General features: G+C 52.5%; 1 protein-coding gene across 1 annotated transcript; it reads left to right on the top strand.

The window, feature by feature from the left end:
* Positions 1–332: 332 nt before the first annotated feature.
* ZNF837 (zinc finger protein 837) lies at positions 333–6,324 on the top strand. Its single transcript, XM_081807756.1, has one exon. The coding sequence runs from the start codon at positions 4,180–4,182 to the stop codon at positions 6,079–6,081; it is 1,902 nt and encodes a 633-aa protein (XP_081663882.1). The 5' UTR covers positions 333–4,179; the 3' UTR covers positions 6,082–6,324.
* The last annotated feature ends 6,154 nt before the right edge of the window (positions 6,325–12,478 follow it).

Below are 12,478 nucleotides of genomic sequence, written 5' to 3'. Positions count from 1 at the left end.
GATCATGACCTGAGCCGAAGGCAGACGCTTAACCATCTGAGCCACCCAGGTGCCCGGTTAACAGAATTCTGATGTGAAAACTCTGCTTGGTGTACAGTCAGCTTGGGCATGTGGGATAAGTTAATATTGGGATGCCTGGGTGGCTCAGTCGGTTAAGCGTCTGCCTTCAGCTCAGGTCATGATCCCGGGGTCCTGGGATCGAGTCCCGCATCGGGCTCCCTGCTCTGCGGGGAGCCTGCTTCTCCCTCTGCCTCTGTCTCTCATGAATAAATAAAATCTTTAAAAAAAAAAAAGAAGTTAATATTTTATTTTTACCTAGGAATTTTGTTTTTTTTTTTTTTTTAAAGATTTTATTTATTTATTCATGAGAGACAGAGAGAGAGAGAAGCAGAGGGAGAAGCAGGCTCCCAAGGAGCAGGGAGCCCGATGCGGGACTCGATCCCAGGACCCTGGGACCATGACCTGAGCCGAAGGCAGACGCTTAACCGTCTGAGCCACCCAGGCGCCCTTTACCTAGCAATTTTGAAGACCTTGTTTTTCTCGTTACGAAAGCATTGTTAAACACACACACACACACACACAGACACACACACACACACACACCCCTCTGTCCCATGCATTACTATCCCTATGGCTGGGGCTCAGATGACATCCCGGATGTTGCAGGGTGGACTCACCTCGGCTACTCTACAGCAGACAGCTGGGCACGCTGAAGGCAGGAACACTTTGTGCCATGGGTGCATTCCTTTGTTGTTGTTTGAGATACAGTTCATATAACGTAAATGAACCATTTTGAAACGTACAATTCAGGTTGGTTATTAGTGCAATTTTTAGTTTTTAATATATTTAGTATGTTGTGCAACCACTGTCTAATTCCAAAACATTTCCAGCACCCCAAAATGAAATTGCATACTCATTAAACAATTAGTCCCCATTCTTCCTTCCCTCAGCCCCTGGCAGTCACCAATCACCCTTTGTCTCTATGGATTTGCCTATTCTGGATTTTTCACATAAATGGAATTATACAATGTGGTCTTTTTGTGTCTGGCTTCTTTAACTGAGCATGATGTTTTCTGAGGTCCATCCATGTATTACTATTTCATTCTGTTTTATTGCTGAGTAATATTCACTTGTTTGGATAAACCACATTTTGTGTATCCATTCCTCCGTTGATGGACATTTGAGTTATTTCTACCTTTTGGCTGTTATGAATAATGCTATAATGAACATCTGTATGCAAGTTTTTGCTTGACTGCCTGTTTTCATTTCTCTTGGATAGATACCTAGGAGTGGAACTGCTGTGTCATGTGGTAACACCATGTTTAACCTTTTGGGGAACTGCTAGGCTGTTTTCCCCTGTAGCTGGTTGCATCATTTTCCATTCCCACCAGCTGTGTGAGAGTGCATTGTGCAATTGCTTTTTTTCTGCCAGATCTTCCTGCCCATCTGTCCTCATTGAGACAAAGTCTGAGTGTGGAGAGTTCGCTGGAAGAGGCTAATCAGTCCACCTGCAGTGGGTCCATGCAGTACAACAGCTTTGCCAGTCCCAATGTACAAGTGACACTTTTTGAAACTTGGACCCCCAGCTTGTCTATTTTATTTGCACAGCAAGCTCCACATTCCAGAGAAGCCAGGTCCCTTGGCCTTCCCTAGGTGGGGCCTATGAGGACTCTGCAGGAGTTATGGCCACTGAGCCTGGGCCCATCAACCCTGGGCATGGTGTCCATTGCAGTTAGATTCCTATCCATCTACTGTTAGGGTAGTCAGCACTGGTGGGCAGGTAGGTGGTGCCCACAGCTGCTTGCTCCCCAGTTAGCCCATGTCAGTCCCCACACCTGCTTTTGGAGAGCTGCATAGTCAGTATCTCAAGGCAGACAGGCACAAACACAGTAACAGGGTAGGATAGTAGCCTTTTCCCACCTGGAAAGAATATCCTCGGACTCAAATCCACAAGTGTTTGGGAAAGAGATGTGTCCCTCACATCCTCCTGCTGCCTCACTCTGTAAGGGCCCCACGGACAGTCTGGCACTGGGGTACAATATGCCATTGTTCAGTGTCACCCAGATGTCCTCCTGCCTTCTTGAAGTCTGCTCTAGGGGCTCCGAGCACCTCTGCTTGGGTCTCAAGCTCTAGGTGGCTAAATTGTCAGGTGGAGAAACAAAGACACAAAGTGGTAGTTGCCACAATGGGGAAGGTGTGGGAGTTCCAAGGTATTAGCCCCCATCAGTGCCACCCATGGGAGAGAGAGCCAGCAGGGATCAGTATCCTTATGGGCCTGAGTGTAGCCTCATGAAATCTTAGTCAACCCAGACACTAAGTGGCTTTGAGGTACAGATGGAGAAAGGTGGCCTCATCTGTGGGGTTGAAGGCCGGACTCACACAGGCCTGGAAGTTACAGGAGGGTTGGTAGTTATCACGTGACTGGAGTGAGGCCTGTTTGAGAAACCTCAGGTCACGGTGTGGTCCTGTCCTTATTGCCACCTTTGTTTCTTTAGAAAATGCCCCAGACTGTTTACTTGCTGAACACGTGACCAGACAAACCACCCTTAATGTGGGCCCTTCAGCTTCCCACGCTCCAGCAAGCAGCCTCCTGAAGAGCGGAGCACTGATGGCGGAGCAGCTTCTCTGACCCCTCGTGATCTGGGGAACGTGTCCAACTCTGCAGTTTTCACTTTTAACCAATTCAGTATGTCTAATTTTCACTCCCAAAACATTTTCCTCCAGAGCACTAACCATCAACCTATTTCTGCCATTGTGGTTGTGATGTCCAAGGGCAGAATAATCCACCAGAGATGGTTGGCAGCAGCGTCCTGAAAAGAATCACATCCAGTTGCTCTGAAGTTTCGTTGGCTGAAAACGTGTAGAGAGACTTGGTTAAATGCTTCCTGATTCTTTTTAGTTCCAAGTCATGTTATTTCAAGCCACTGGTGCCCCCAGGCACGTGCTTGTTAGAAATCTGCAAAAATGACAGAAAAGCAACAGCCGGTCAAGGGAGAGTTGGTGAAAACCATTTCACAAAATAGACTCAAATTTCTAGAACTTTTTTTTTTTTTTAAGAGGGAGAGAGGTGAGGAGGGCCAGAGGGAGAGAGAGAGTCTTAAACAGGCTCCACGCCCAGCACAGAGCCCCATGCGGGGCTCAGTCTCACAAGCCTGAGATCATGACCTGAGTCAAAATCAAGAGTCAGATGCTTAACCAACTGAGCCACCCAGGTGCCCAAAATTTCTGGAACTTTTGATAAAGGGATATCTGCCTTGCACAGAAAAGGGAACAGAGTAAAAAGACAAGAACCTGGGGCGCCTGGGTGGCTCAGTTCGTTAAGCGACTGCCTTCGGCTCAGGTCATGATCCTGGAGTCCCGGGATCGAGTCCCGCATCGGGCTCCCCGCTCGGCGGGGAGCCTGCTTCTCCCTCTGACCCTAACCCCTCTCATGTGCTCTCTCTCATTCTCTCTCAAATAAATAAATAAAATCTTTAAAAAATAAAATAAAATAAAAAAGACAAGAACCTGAGCCCTCATGCTCAGTGAGGTGTTGATTTACTGTGGTCACATATTCATACCCCAAAGGCTGTGCTGGGCAGGTCCGTATTTGTTCTGGAAGTAACAAGAACATAGGAAGAATTCTCATTCTTACCATGGCCTCTTTAACAGGTCAGTCCTCTGTTAGTGACTGTCATTGATCAGTAACCTAATCGACATGCAAGTCTTCCTTTCTTTTTTTTTTTTTAAAGATTTTATTTATTTATTTGACAGAGACAGCGAGAGAAGGAACACAAGCAGGGGGAGTGGGAGTGGGAGAGGGAGAAGCAGGCTCCCCACTGAGCAGGGAGCCCGATGCGGGAGTCGATCCCAGGACCCCGGGATCATGACCTGAGCCAAAGGCAGACGCTTAACCGACTGAGCCACTCAGGTGCCCCTTGTGCTTTTCCCTTCTATATTCCTACCCACCAGGTGGGCCTTCTCTCCCTGATGCCTCCATATATGTTTGCTGCACATCAGAGTCACCCTGACTGATGGCAGGTGAATAGGGTTGGGCCAGGTCAAGGCAGGGAGTCAGAAGGGCATGCTGCCAGGAAGCTGGTGGTTCCTGGAGTGGAGATGTGATTCTGGGGAGTGGGCAGTTGAGCAATTGGGGTATGTCTTGCTAAAGGGAGGGGCTGCTGAGGTCCCAAGCCAAGGATGATGGTGCTCCAGCAACTGGTAAAGAGGAAGGATGATGCTCTCTGCAGCCTCAGTGACATTCTAGAGCTTGGCAGGTGTCAGGAGTCAGGGCAGGGGGCTCCAGGGTTCTCACTGCCTGATGTCATTCCTTCTCTTCCTGCCCTGGGCTATGGAAAGCTGAGGGCAACCCCATCAGTCCTGGCGTCATCATTCTTTGGCAGTTCTCCCCTCTCCCCTCCTGGGAACTGCCAACCTCCATTTCTCCTCTGCTCTTCCAGATCCTACAGCCAGGACACTGTGTTGGGGGCTGGCCCCAGGATGGAGGCTCGGGCCCAGAACTCCAGGCAGGGAGGCATCCCCAAGGCAGATCTCCAGGGAGCCGACAGGGGCCAGGAGGAGAGGCCCAAGATGGAGATGAGGCCCCTGGCAGAGGACCCAGCTAAGAGACACCCCTCTCAGGAGGGAGACCTACATGGAGGGACAGCAGGTGGCAAGATGGCTCCCCAAGGCAGGGGCTCCTGGAGCTGGGGCCTCGGTGTGAGCCCCAGTCCAGGGACCCACCAGAGTGCAGGAGCAGGACCCCTGGTACAAGAGCCATGTGGCCCCACCTCCTCTCAGGACCCTGACCTAGTCACTCCCCAGGGGCCACATGCTGGGAAGGGCCCCTATTGGTGCCCGGTCGGTACCAGGGCCTCCAGCCATAACTGCTGCCTGATGCAGCGTCTCAGAACACCCCCTGAGGAAAAGTCCCTGGTGTGTGATCACTGTGGAGGCCAGGTGTTGGGCTGGTGCTGCCCCAGGACCCAGCGGTCCGAGATCCACACAGAGGATGGGTCACATGACCAGCGCACAGGCACCCAGACCTTCGCAAAGACCCTGCAAGTGACCCTCCTCCAGCAGAACCCCTTGGAGGACTGCAGCTGCAGCCAGGACTTTACCCCGAGGGCCCGGCTGGCCCCGCAGGAAACGATGCAGATGGCAAAGGAGCCCCTCCTGTGTGCGCGGTGCGGAAAGCGCTTTGGCTCCAACAAGCAGCAGCAGACGGCCGAGGGCCCCTTAACGTGTCCTCAGTGTGGCCAGGCCTCGGGTCCTGGCTGCAGTGCTCCTGGCCCCGCGGCCCAGCGGCTCTACGTCTGTGACCAGTGCGGCAAGGCCTTCACGCGCACCTCGAGCCTGCTGCAGCACGAGCGCATCCACACCGGTGAGCGGCCCTATGAGTGCGCTGAGTGTGGCAAGGCCTTTGTGCGCTGCTCCGGCCTCTACCGCCACCAGAAGACGCACTCGGCCGAGCGCCACCGCGGCAGCCTGGCCCTGGCCCGGCGGTCCTTCCTCTTGGGGTGCCCGCCCTGTGGGGACTGTGGCGAGGGGACCCAGGGGCCTCCCTGGGTGCCCGTTGCCGGGGAGAAGCCATACGAGTGCGCCGAGTGCACCAAGGCCTTTGCCCTGTTCTCGCACCTCGTGGAGCACGGGCGCGTGCACACAGGTGAGAAGCCCTACGCGTGCCCGGAGTGTGGCAAGGCCTTCCACCAGCGCTCGAACCTGAGTCGGCATCAGCGCACGCACAGCAGCGCCAAGCCCTACGCCTGCCCGCTGTGCGAGAAGGCCTTCAAGAGCCGCTCGGGCCTGGTGCAGCACCAGCGCGCGCACACCGGCGAACGGCCCTACGGCTGCCCCGAGTGCGGCAAGACCTTTCGGGGCTGCTCCGAGCTGCGCCAGCACGAGCGCCTGCACTCGGGCGAGAAGCCCTACATCTGCGGAGACTGCGGCAAGGCCTTCGTGCGCAACTGCAGTCTGGTCCGCCACCGGCGCACGCACACGGGCGAGCGGCCCTACGCATGCGCCGAGTGCGGCCGCGCCTTCAGCCAGCGCTCCAACCTCAACGAGCACCGGAAGCGGCACGCAGGCCGCGCGGCCTCGTGAGCGCGCGTGCCTCTGGAAGCCTGAAAAAACGGTTCTCGTCTTTCTTAAACCTCACTTGGTACTCACTGCGTCCGCAGGCTTCCCCGACTCAAGTTTTATTTGACCCTTTCAAGTGGGCGCATAGTAATGGGTTCTGGCGAAGTGCTAATAAACACAGGAATGAAGCACTCATGTGACCCAGCTGCTTCGTGGGCTACCGGAAGTCTTGCTCCGCCTCCCTCGGTGGGCTGGGAAGTGGGGAAGCGGGGGTGGGGGGAGTGACTCCCCGGGGGCACAGGCAGAAAATGGTGGAAGTAACATTTGAACCCAGGACCTCTCATTGCACTTTCCCAGGGGGCTTCATTAGCCCTTGGTACCCTCTGGGTGTTTGCACACCCATTAGCGTAGCTAGACTCCGCCTCCTCCCTTCGGTCTTCGAGATATCTCCTCTGGCCTCCCTGGGCCTCGGGAGGGGGACGCGGCATACCTTGTGACCCTTGCGGGGCCGAAGGCCACGGGCTTCACGGGCAGGGCCTCTGCCTGCCCTGCCCCCGGGTGGCTCCTAGTCACTCTGCAGAGGGCTCCCCTTGGAAGGAAGAGGGATTCCCTGGCAGCCTTGGTCTGGTTTGTGGTTGGCAGATGGGGACCTCATCATGTTATGTCAAAGCAAGGTGGTCCAGCCAGAGCTCCTCTTCTGTCAGAGGACTCCAGGCTGGATGCCATCTCCTGCTGCATGGGAGGAATCAAGGAGTGAGACCCAAATGTGCGGCCATATTCCCTGGGGCCACCACATAGGTGGGAGTCCACCAGAGGCCTGGAGCAAGTAGCATGATTCTTTCATAGCAGTATGTATATGATTCCAATTTCCTCCCCACTCCATCCTCCACACTAGTTCCAAAGTGACACGTGGCTCTGCACGTTGGGTGTGCTTACTACATGCCAGGCACTGTGCTGGGCACTCTACCGTTAATCACCCCATTTGATCCTTGCCCTAACTGGGAGAGGAGGGATAACTCTGGCCACATATCAGAGAGCCCCACAGAGGCCATGTGGCCCAGCCAGAGCCACCTGGAGGGAGGGCAGAGCTGGGCTCATCACTGAGTCCAGGGATGGGCCTCATATACTTCCACAGGGTTCCCAGGTAAGGCTTTTTGATCCGGCAGCAAATTCCCTGCAAATCACCCTTCACTTTGTGTCTCCCATTCGGGAGCTCCTGTCCACCTTGGGAAGGGCAAGATGCACAGGCCCTGTGGGGTAAGGAAGCTTTTGGCTCTCCATTCCCAGGCACAGCTTGCAGGGCACTATTACAGCTAGGGCTGGGCACTTTACATCTGCTGCACTCTGCAGTGCTAGAGATACTGTGGAGATGGGTGCCATCCCACATCCCAGATGTAGGAGGGATGGGCACTGCATCTGCTTCATTTGCCCTTGCCTTCCTGGGCAAGGAGTTGAGTGGCTACTGGTAAGGCTAGGAGTATAGGAGCCTCTGAGCCCAGTCAAAACCAGGGACTTCATGCTGGGGAGAACTCTTGAGTGTGTAAGGGGTATGAGGAGGCCCTTGGGAGAGTTCAATCCAAATATGATGGACTATACTGGACACTGAGTGCTGCCAAGATGAACCTCAATATATAGGGCATACTGTGGGTCCTATGGTACAGATGGACTAAAATGCCCCATAATCCCCTTTTCTCTTCCTGCAACCACAAACACATTTCTCAGGCTTCCTGCAGTTACACGGAGCCATGCAATTGAGTTCTGGCTAATGGAATATGGACAGAAATGATGGATAACATAAAATGGCCTACATCATCTTTTTTGCTTGTTTCATCAGCCAGCTGGACAGAGGAGATTCAGCAGAAAATTCTGAGGAGGACATAAAGTAAGGAATAGCAAAGACCCAAGATAGAAGGAGCCTGGGTCCCTGAATCAAGGGCAGCCTTCTGGGAGGGTCACTTGACCACTTCACACTGTGACATGAGCAAAAAAGACATTTTATTGTGTTGATCCATTGAGATCCTGGGATTGTTTGTTTCTGCAGTTATAGTTACCTGCTGTTAAAGGATACATCTTTTTTTTTTTTAAGATTGATTTGAGAGAGAGAGAGCAAGTGTGTGGGGGGGAGCAGAAGGAGCAGGGGGAAGAAACTCAAACAGATCCATGCTGAGCAAAGAGCCCGATGCGGGGCTTGATCCCAGAACCCTGCTGAAACCAAGAGTCAGACACTTAACTGTCTGAGCCACCCAGGTGCCCCGGATAAATCTTTTTTAAAAACTGAAATCGTGACTCCGTGCAAATATAAATGAACTTGTGTCAAAGATTTTGTTTATTAGTGAGATGTTACAACCAGTTTTTTGAAGATGGAAAAGGGACCATAAGCAAGGAATACAAAGAATGCAGTTATAGCTGCTGAAAAAGGCAAAGATACGGATTCCCCCCTAGGACCTCCAGAAGGACATCAGCCCTGCTGACACTTTGATTTCAGCTCAGTGATACTGATTTCAGACTTCTGGCATCCAGAACTGTGGAAGAAGACATTTCCGTTGTTTTAAGCCATAAGTTTGTGGTAATTTGTTACAGGAGCTATAGGGAACTAATACGCTGTCCTTCATTCTGCTTCTCATATGGGCTCCATTGTCGGCAAGTTCTCCCTTCATGGGGACAGAAAGGCTGCAGCTGTACTAGCCGATAGCTGTTCACGGTTTAAAGTTCCACAGAAAATAGAAGCCCTAACAGTTCAGAAAAAACTTCCTGCCCCGTGAAACCCATAGGTCGAAGTTCCTCATATATCGATCCTGAATCAATCAAGAGGGCCAAGGGGAATGGACTGTGGTATGCCCGAGTCCCGCATCCACACTTGTCCAAACCCCCTGGATTGAGAGTGGGGGCAACTGAGAAACTTTTATACAGCAAATAGCGATTCCAGCTTGGACGCGTTGTCCCCAAGGAAGTTGCAGCTGGACCAGCGCGTAGGTATGTGAGATGCGCACCCCTCCCTGCCAGGCCCCTACTGGACAAGGTCCATGGGGTTGTAAAGAGGACTTGGTGGCCAGAGAATGGACAGGGGTGAGGAGTGTGCATCCTTCTGGCTGCAGAACAGTTCTTTCTCCAGATCTGCTTCCTGTGTTCGAGATCCTGCCGACCTTGAGCGTCGGGGTGTGTGTGTGTGTGTCCCCGTCCCTCTGGGTGTGTAAATGAGGCAGGGAGGGGCTAAGGAAAAGGGCGGCGCGTATCCATGGCAACGGAGGACACTACAGCGTTCCAGGGGCCCCTGGACCATCCCTACAGGAACCGAAGGACACGGGCCTGCGACTGGGGACGAACTACGCAGCTGCGCAGACGCAGTGGGGAGTATCGCGAGGCGCAAGGTCGCGCCAGGGGACGCGACAGCACCTCCGTGGACACCCTGCGCTCACCCCCACCCCCACCCAGTTCCCCGCGGCCTGAGCCCGGATGCTGACCCGGGCGCTGTCCTAGCCCGGCCGCGCCAGGTGGACGCCGGGGCGGGTCGAGGGCGGTGAGCGAGGCGAGCGGCAGCCGTCCGGCCGGGTTCTAACGCGTGCCCGCGGCTCCCACCGCAGGGCCGCGCAGGCGGGGCGCGGGCCGGGGCCGGGCGCGCTCTGGGACCACCGAGGGCGAGGCCTTCGCGCCGCCCAGAGGGCCCCGGAAGTGGCTCTGCCGACTAGGGTCGGGGCGGAAGCGCGGTCGCGGGCGAGTCGGTGGGCGTGCGCCGCCACCCGGAGTCGCCTGGGGCTCGCTCGTCCGCACCCTGTGCTTCACGGCTCGCTCTTCCGTTCCGTGAGCCTCCTCGGTCATTTACTTCTGTAGCACCCCACCTCCTGCTCGCTCATTCATTCTCGTGTTTATTCACCCCCCCTGCTTTCTGATTCCGCCCTTGGTACCCTGAGCTGCGCGATCATCCGTCCCCGATTTGTTGTCCATCCATTTACTCATTCATTCGTTCATTGCTCCTGCTCTCCAGTCCCGCCCTTCGTTCCCTAGGCCGCGCCATCATTCCTTCCTCCATTCGTTCTTCATTCACTCGGACCTCCTCCCGGCGCTGCTTCAGGGCACGCCGGGCTGGTTCCCGCTTCCGAGCCTTTGCACGTGCCTTCTCCGCGCGAGCATCCAGCCTCCGCTCTCACTTGCCCGGTGTGCTCCAAGCCCGGCGCTTCCTGAGACCAGAACCCCCGTTGGGCATCTCCTGCGCAGCGTCCCTCCCCTTCTTCCACTCAAGTATTTTTTCATCCAGCCCCCAAGAGGTGAGAGCCCAGGCCCTGGGGGCTGGGGAGAGACACAAATAGTCACTTGTGACCCGTCGGGTATGAGAGCCAATTGTTGGCGTGGGAGATGGGGCCTGACTGGGGAGGTGGCCACAAACCTTGGTGAGTAGGCATTCTGAGGGAAAAAGTGGAGGACAAGGCTTTCAGGCAGAAAAAGGGGACACACGGTCTGTGTGAGGACGGTGGGGAGGCTGGAGCAGTGAAGGCAACCGGGAACGACCTTCAGGGATTTGGATACTACCCCAAGATGGGCAGACTCCCAAGCAGGGAGGCCCAGTTAGAGGGGACAGAGGACTGGGCAGCTCCGAAGCATAGGTCTTGGCTGGAGGGATATCCCTGCCAAGCTCCATCCTTAGAAACATGGGACTCCTGAAGGCAGGTCTTCTGATCTTTCAAGAAACAAGTAAGGCGGCACCTGGGTGGCTCAGTCGTTAAGCATCTGCCTTCCGCTCAGGTCATGGTCCCGGGGTCCTGCAATCGAGCCCTGCATAGGGCTCCCTGCTCGGCGGGAGGCCTGCTTCTCCCTCTCCCACTCCCCCTGCTTGTGTTCCCTCTCTCGCTGTGTCTCTCTCTGTCAAATAAATAAATAAAATCTTAAAAAAAATAAATAAGGATTTTTATTGAATTCTGATGACTTGTAAAAAAAACTTTTTTTGAGCTAATTATAAACACATCTGTAAGAAATAATACAAATAGATCCCATGTACCCTTTACCCAGTTTTGTCCAGTGGTAGCATTTTGCAAAACTACAGCATGATAACCAAGACACTCAAATGGGAGTCAGGATACTGAGTATCTCCACCACCTGCGATTCCTCCTGTTGCCATTTTAGCCACACCTACTTCCCTCCCGCCTCCACCCCCTCCTTAACCCTTGGTTTTCTGTTTTCTATTTCTACAATTTTGTCATTTCAAGAATGTTATATACATGTAATCATATAATAAGTAATCTTTTGAAATTGGGTGATGACTTTTTTTAAATTAACCCTTTTAATGTGTACAGTCACTTTTTTTAGTAAATTCACATTTTGTGCAACCATCACCACAGTCTAATTCCAGGGCATTTTCATCACCCTAAAATAAACTCCATACCCATTAATCAAACTCCCCATTCCTTCTTCCCCAGCTCCTGGCAGCCACTAATCTACTTCCTGTTTCTTACAGATTTGCCTATCCTGGACATTTCAGATAAATAGAATCATACAATGTGAAGTCTTTTGTGTCTTGATTCTTTCATTTAGCATAGTGCTTTTTTTTAAGATTTTATTTATTTCCTTGACAGAGAGAGACACAGCGAGAGAGGGAACACAAGCAGGGGGAGTGGGAGAGGGAGAAGCAGGCTTCCCGCCGAGCAGGGAGCCCGATGCGAGGCTCGATCCCAGGACCCTGGGATCATGACCTGAGCCAAAGGCAGACGCTTAACGACTGAGCCACCCAGGTGCCCCTAGCATAGTGTTTTCAAGGTTCATATATCTTATAGGATGTATCTGTGTTTCATTCCGTTTTATGGCAGAATAATGTCTGATTGTAGGTATCCACCACATTTTGTTTATCCATTCATCAGTTGATGGTCATGGGCCTATTATCACTTTTTGGCTATTATGGTAATTATATATTACACATATATATGTATTATATATTATAGTAATACTGCTATGACATTCATGTGCAAACTTTTGCATGGATACTTTTTTTTTCTCCTCAACTTCTTGATATATTTAAAACTTTGACCAGGAGAAAGAAAGAGGAAGAGAGAAAAAGAAATGGGGGAAAGCTCAATTCTCCTTAGCAACAGTTTCCTCACCCCTAGTACTGGCACAGATCTGTATTTTTAAAAAATTTGAAAATACACACAAGATTAAGGAGGAAAAAAATGGAAAAAGGATACCCCAAAGTAGGTTGTATAGCTCTTTGTTTTCATTTGTGTGCAAAAAAGCTGCCTGGACACATTTTCATTTTTTTGCCGGGGGTGGGGGGGTAGATACCTAAGAGTAGAATTCCTGGGTCACTTGGGAACTCTGTGTTTAACTATTTAAGGAACTGTGTTAACCATCTAAGGAAATGCCAGAGTGTTTTCCACATAGGCCACACCATTTTACATTCCCACCAGCATCTGGTTACTTTTTAACATTGGAAACT

This window comes from Leptonychotes weddellii, chromosome 16 (assembly GCF_054177405.1).
Source record: "Leptonychotes weddellii isolate Sample4059 chromosome 16, ASM5417740v2, whole genome shotgun sequence".
Classification (NCBI taxonomy): Eukaryota; Metazoa; Chordata; class Mammalia; order Carnivora; family Phocidae; genus Leptonychotes; species Leptonychotes weddellii.
Note: the sequence above shows the minus strand (reverse complement) of the source record. Positions and strands in the feature narration are given on the sequence as shown.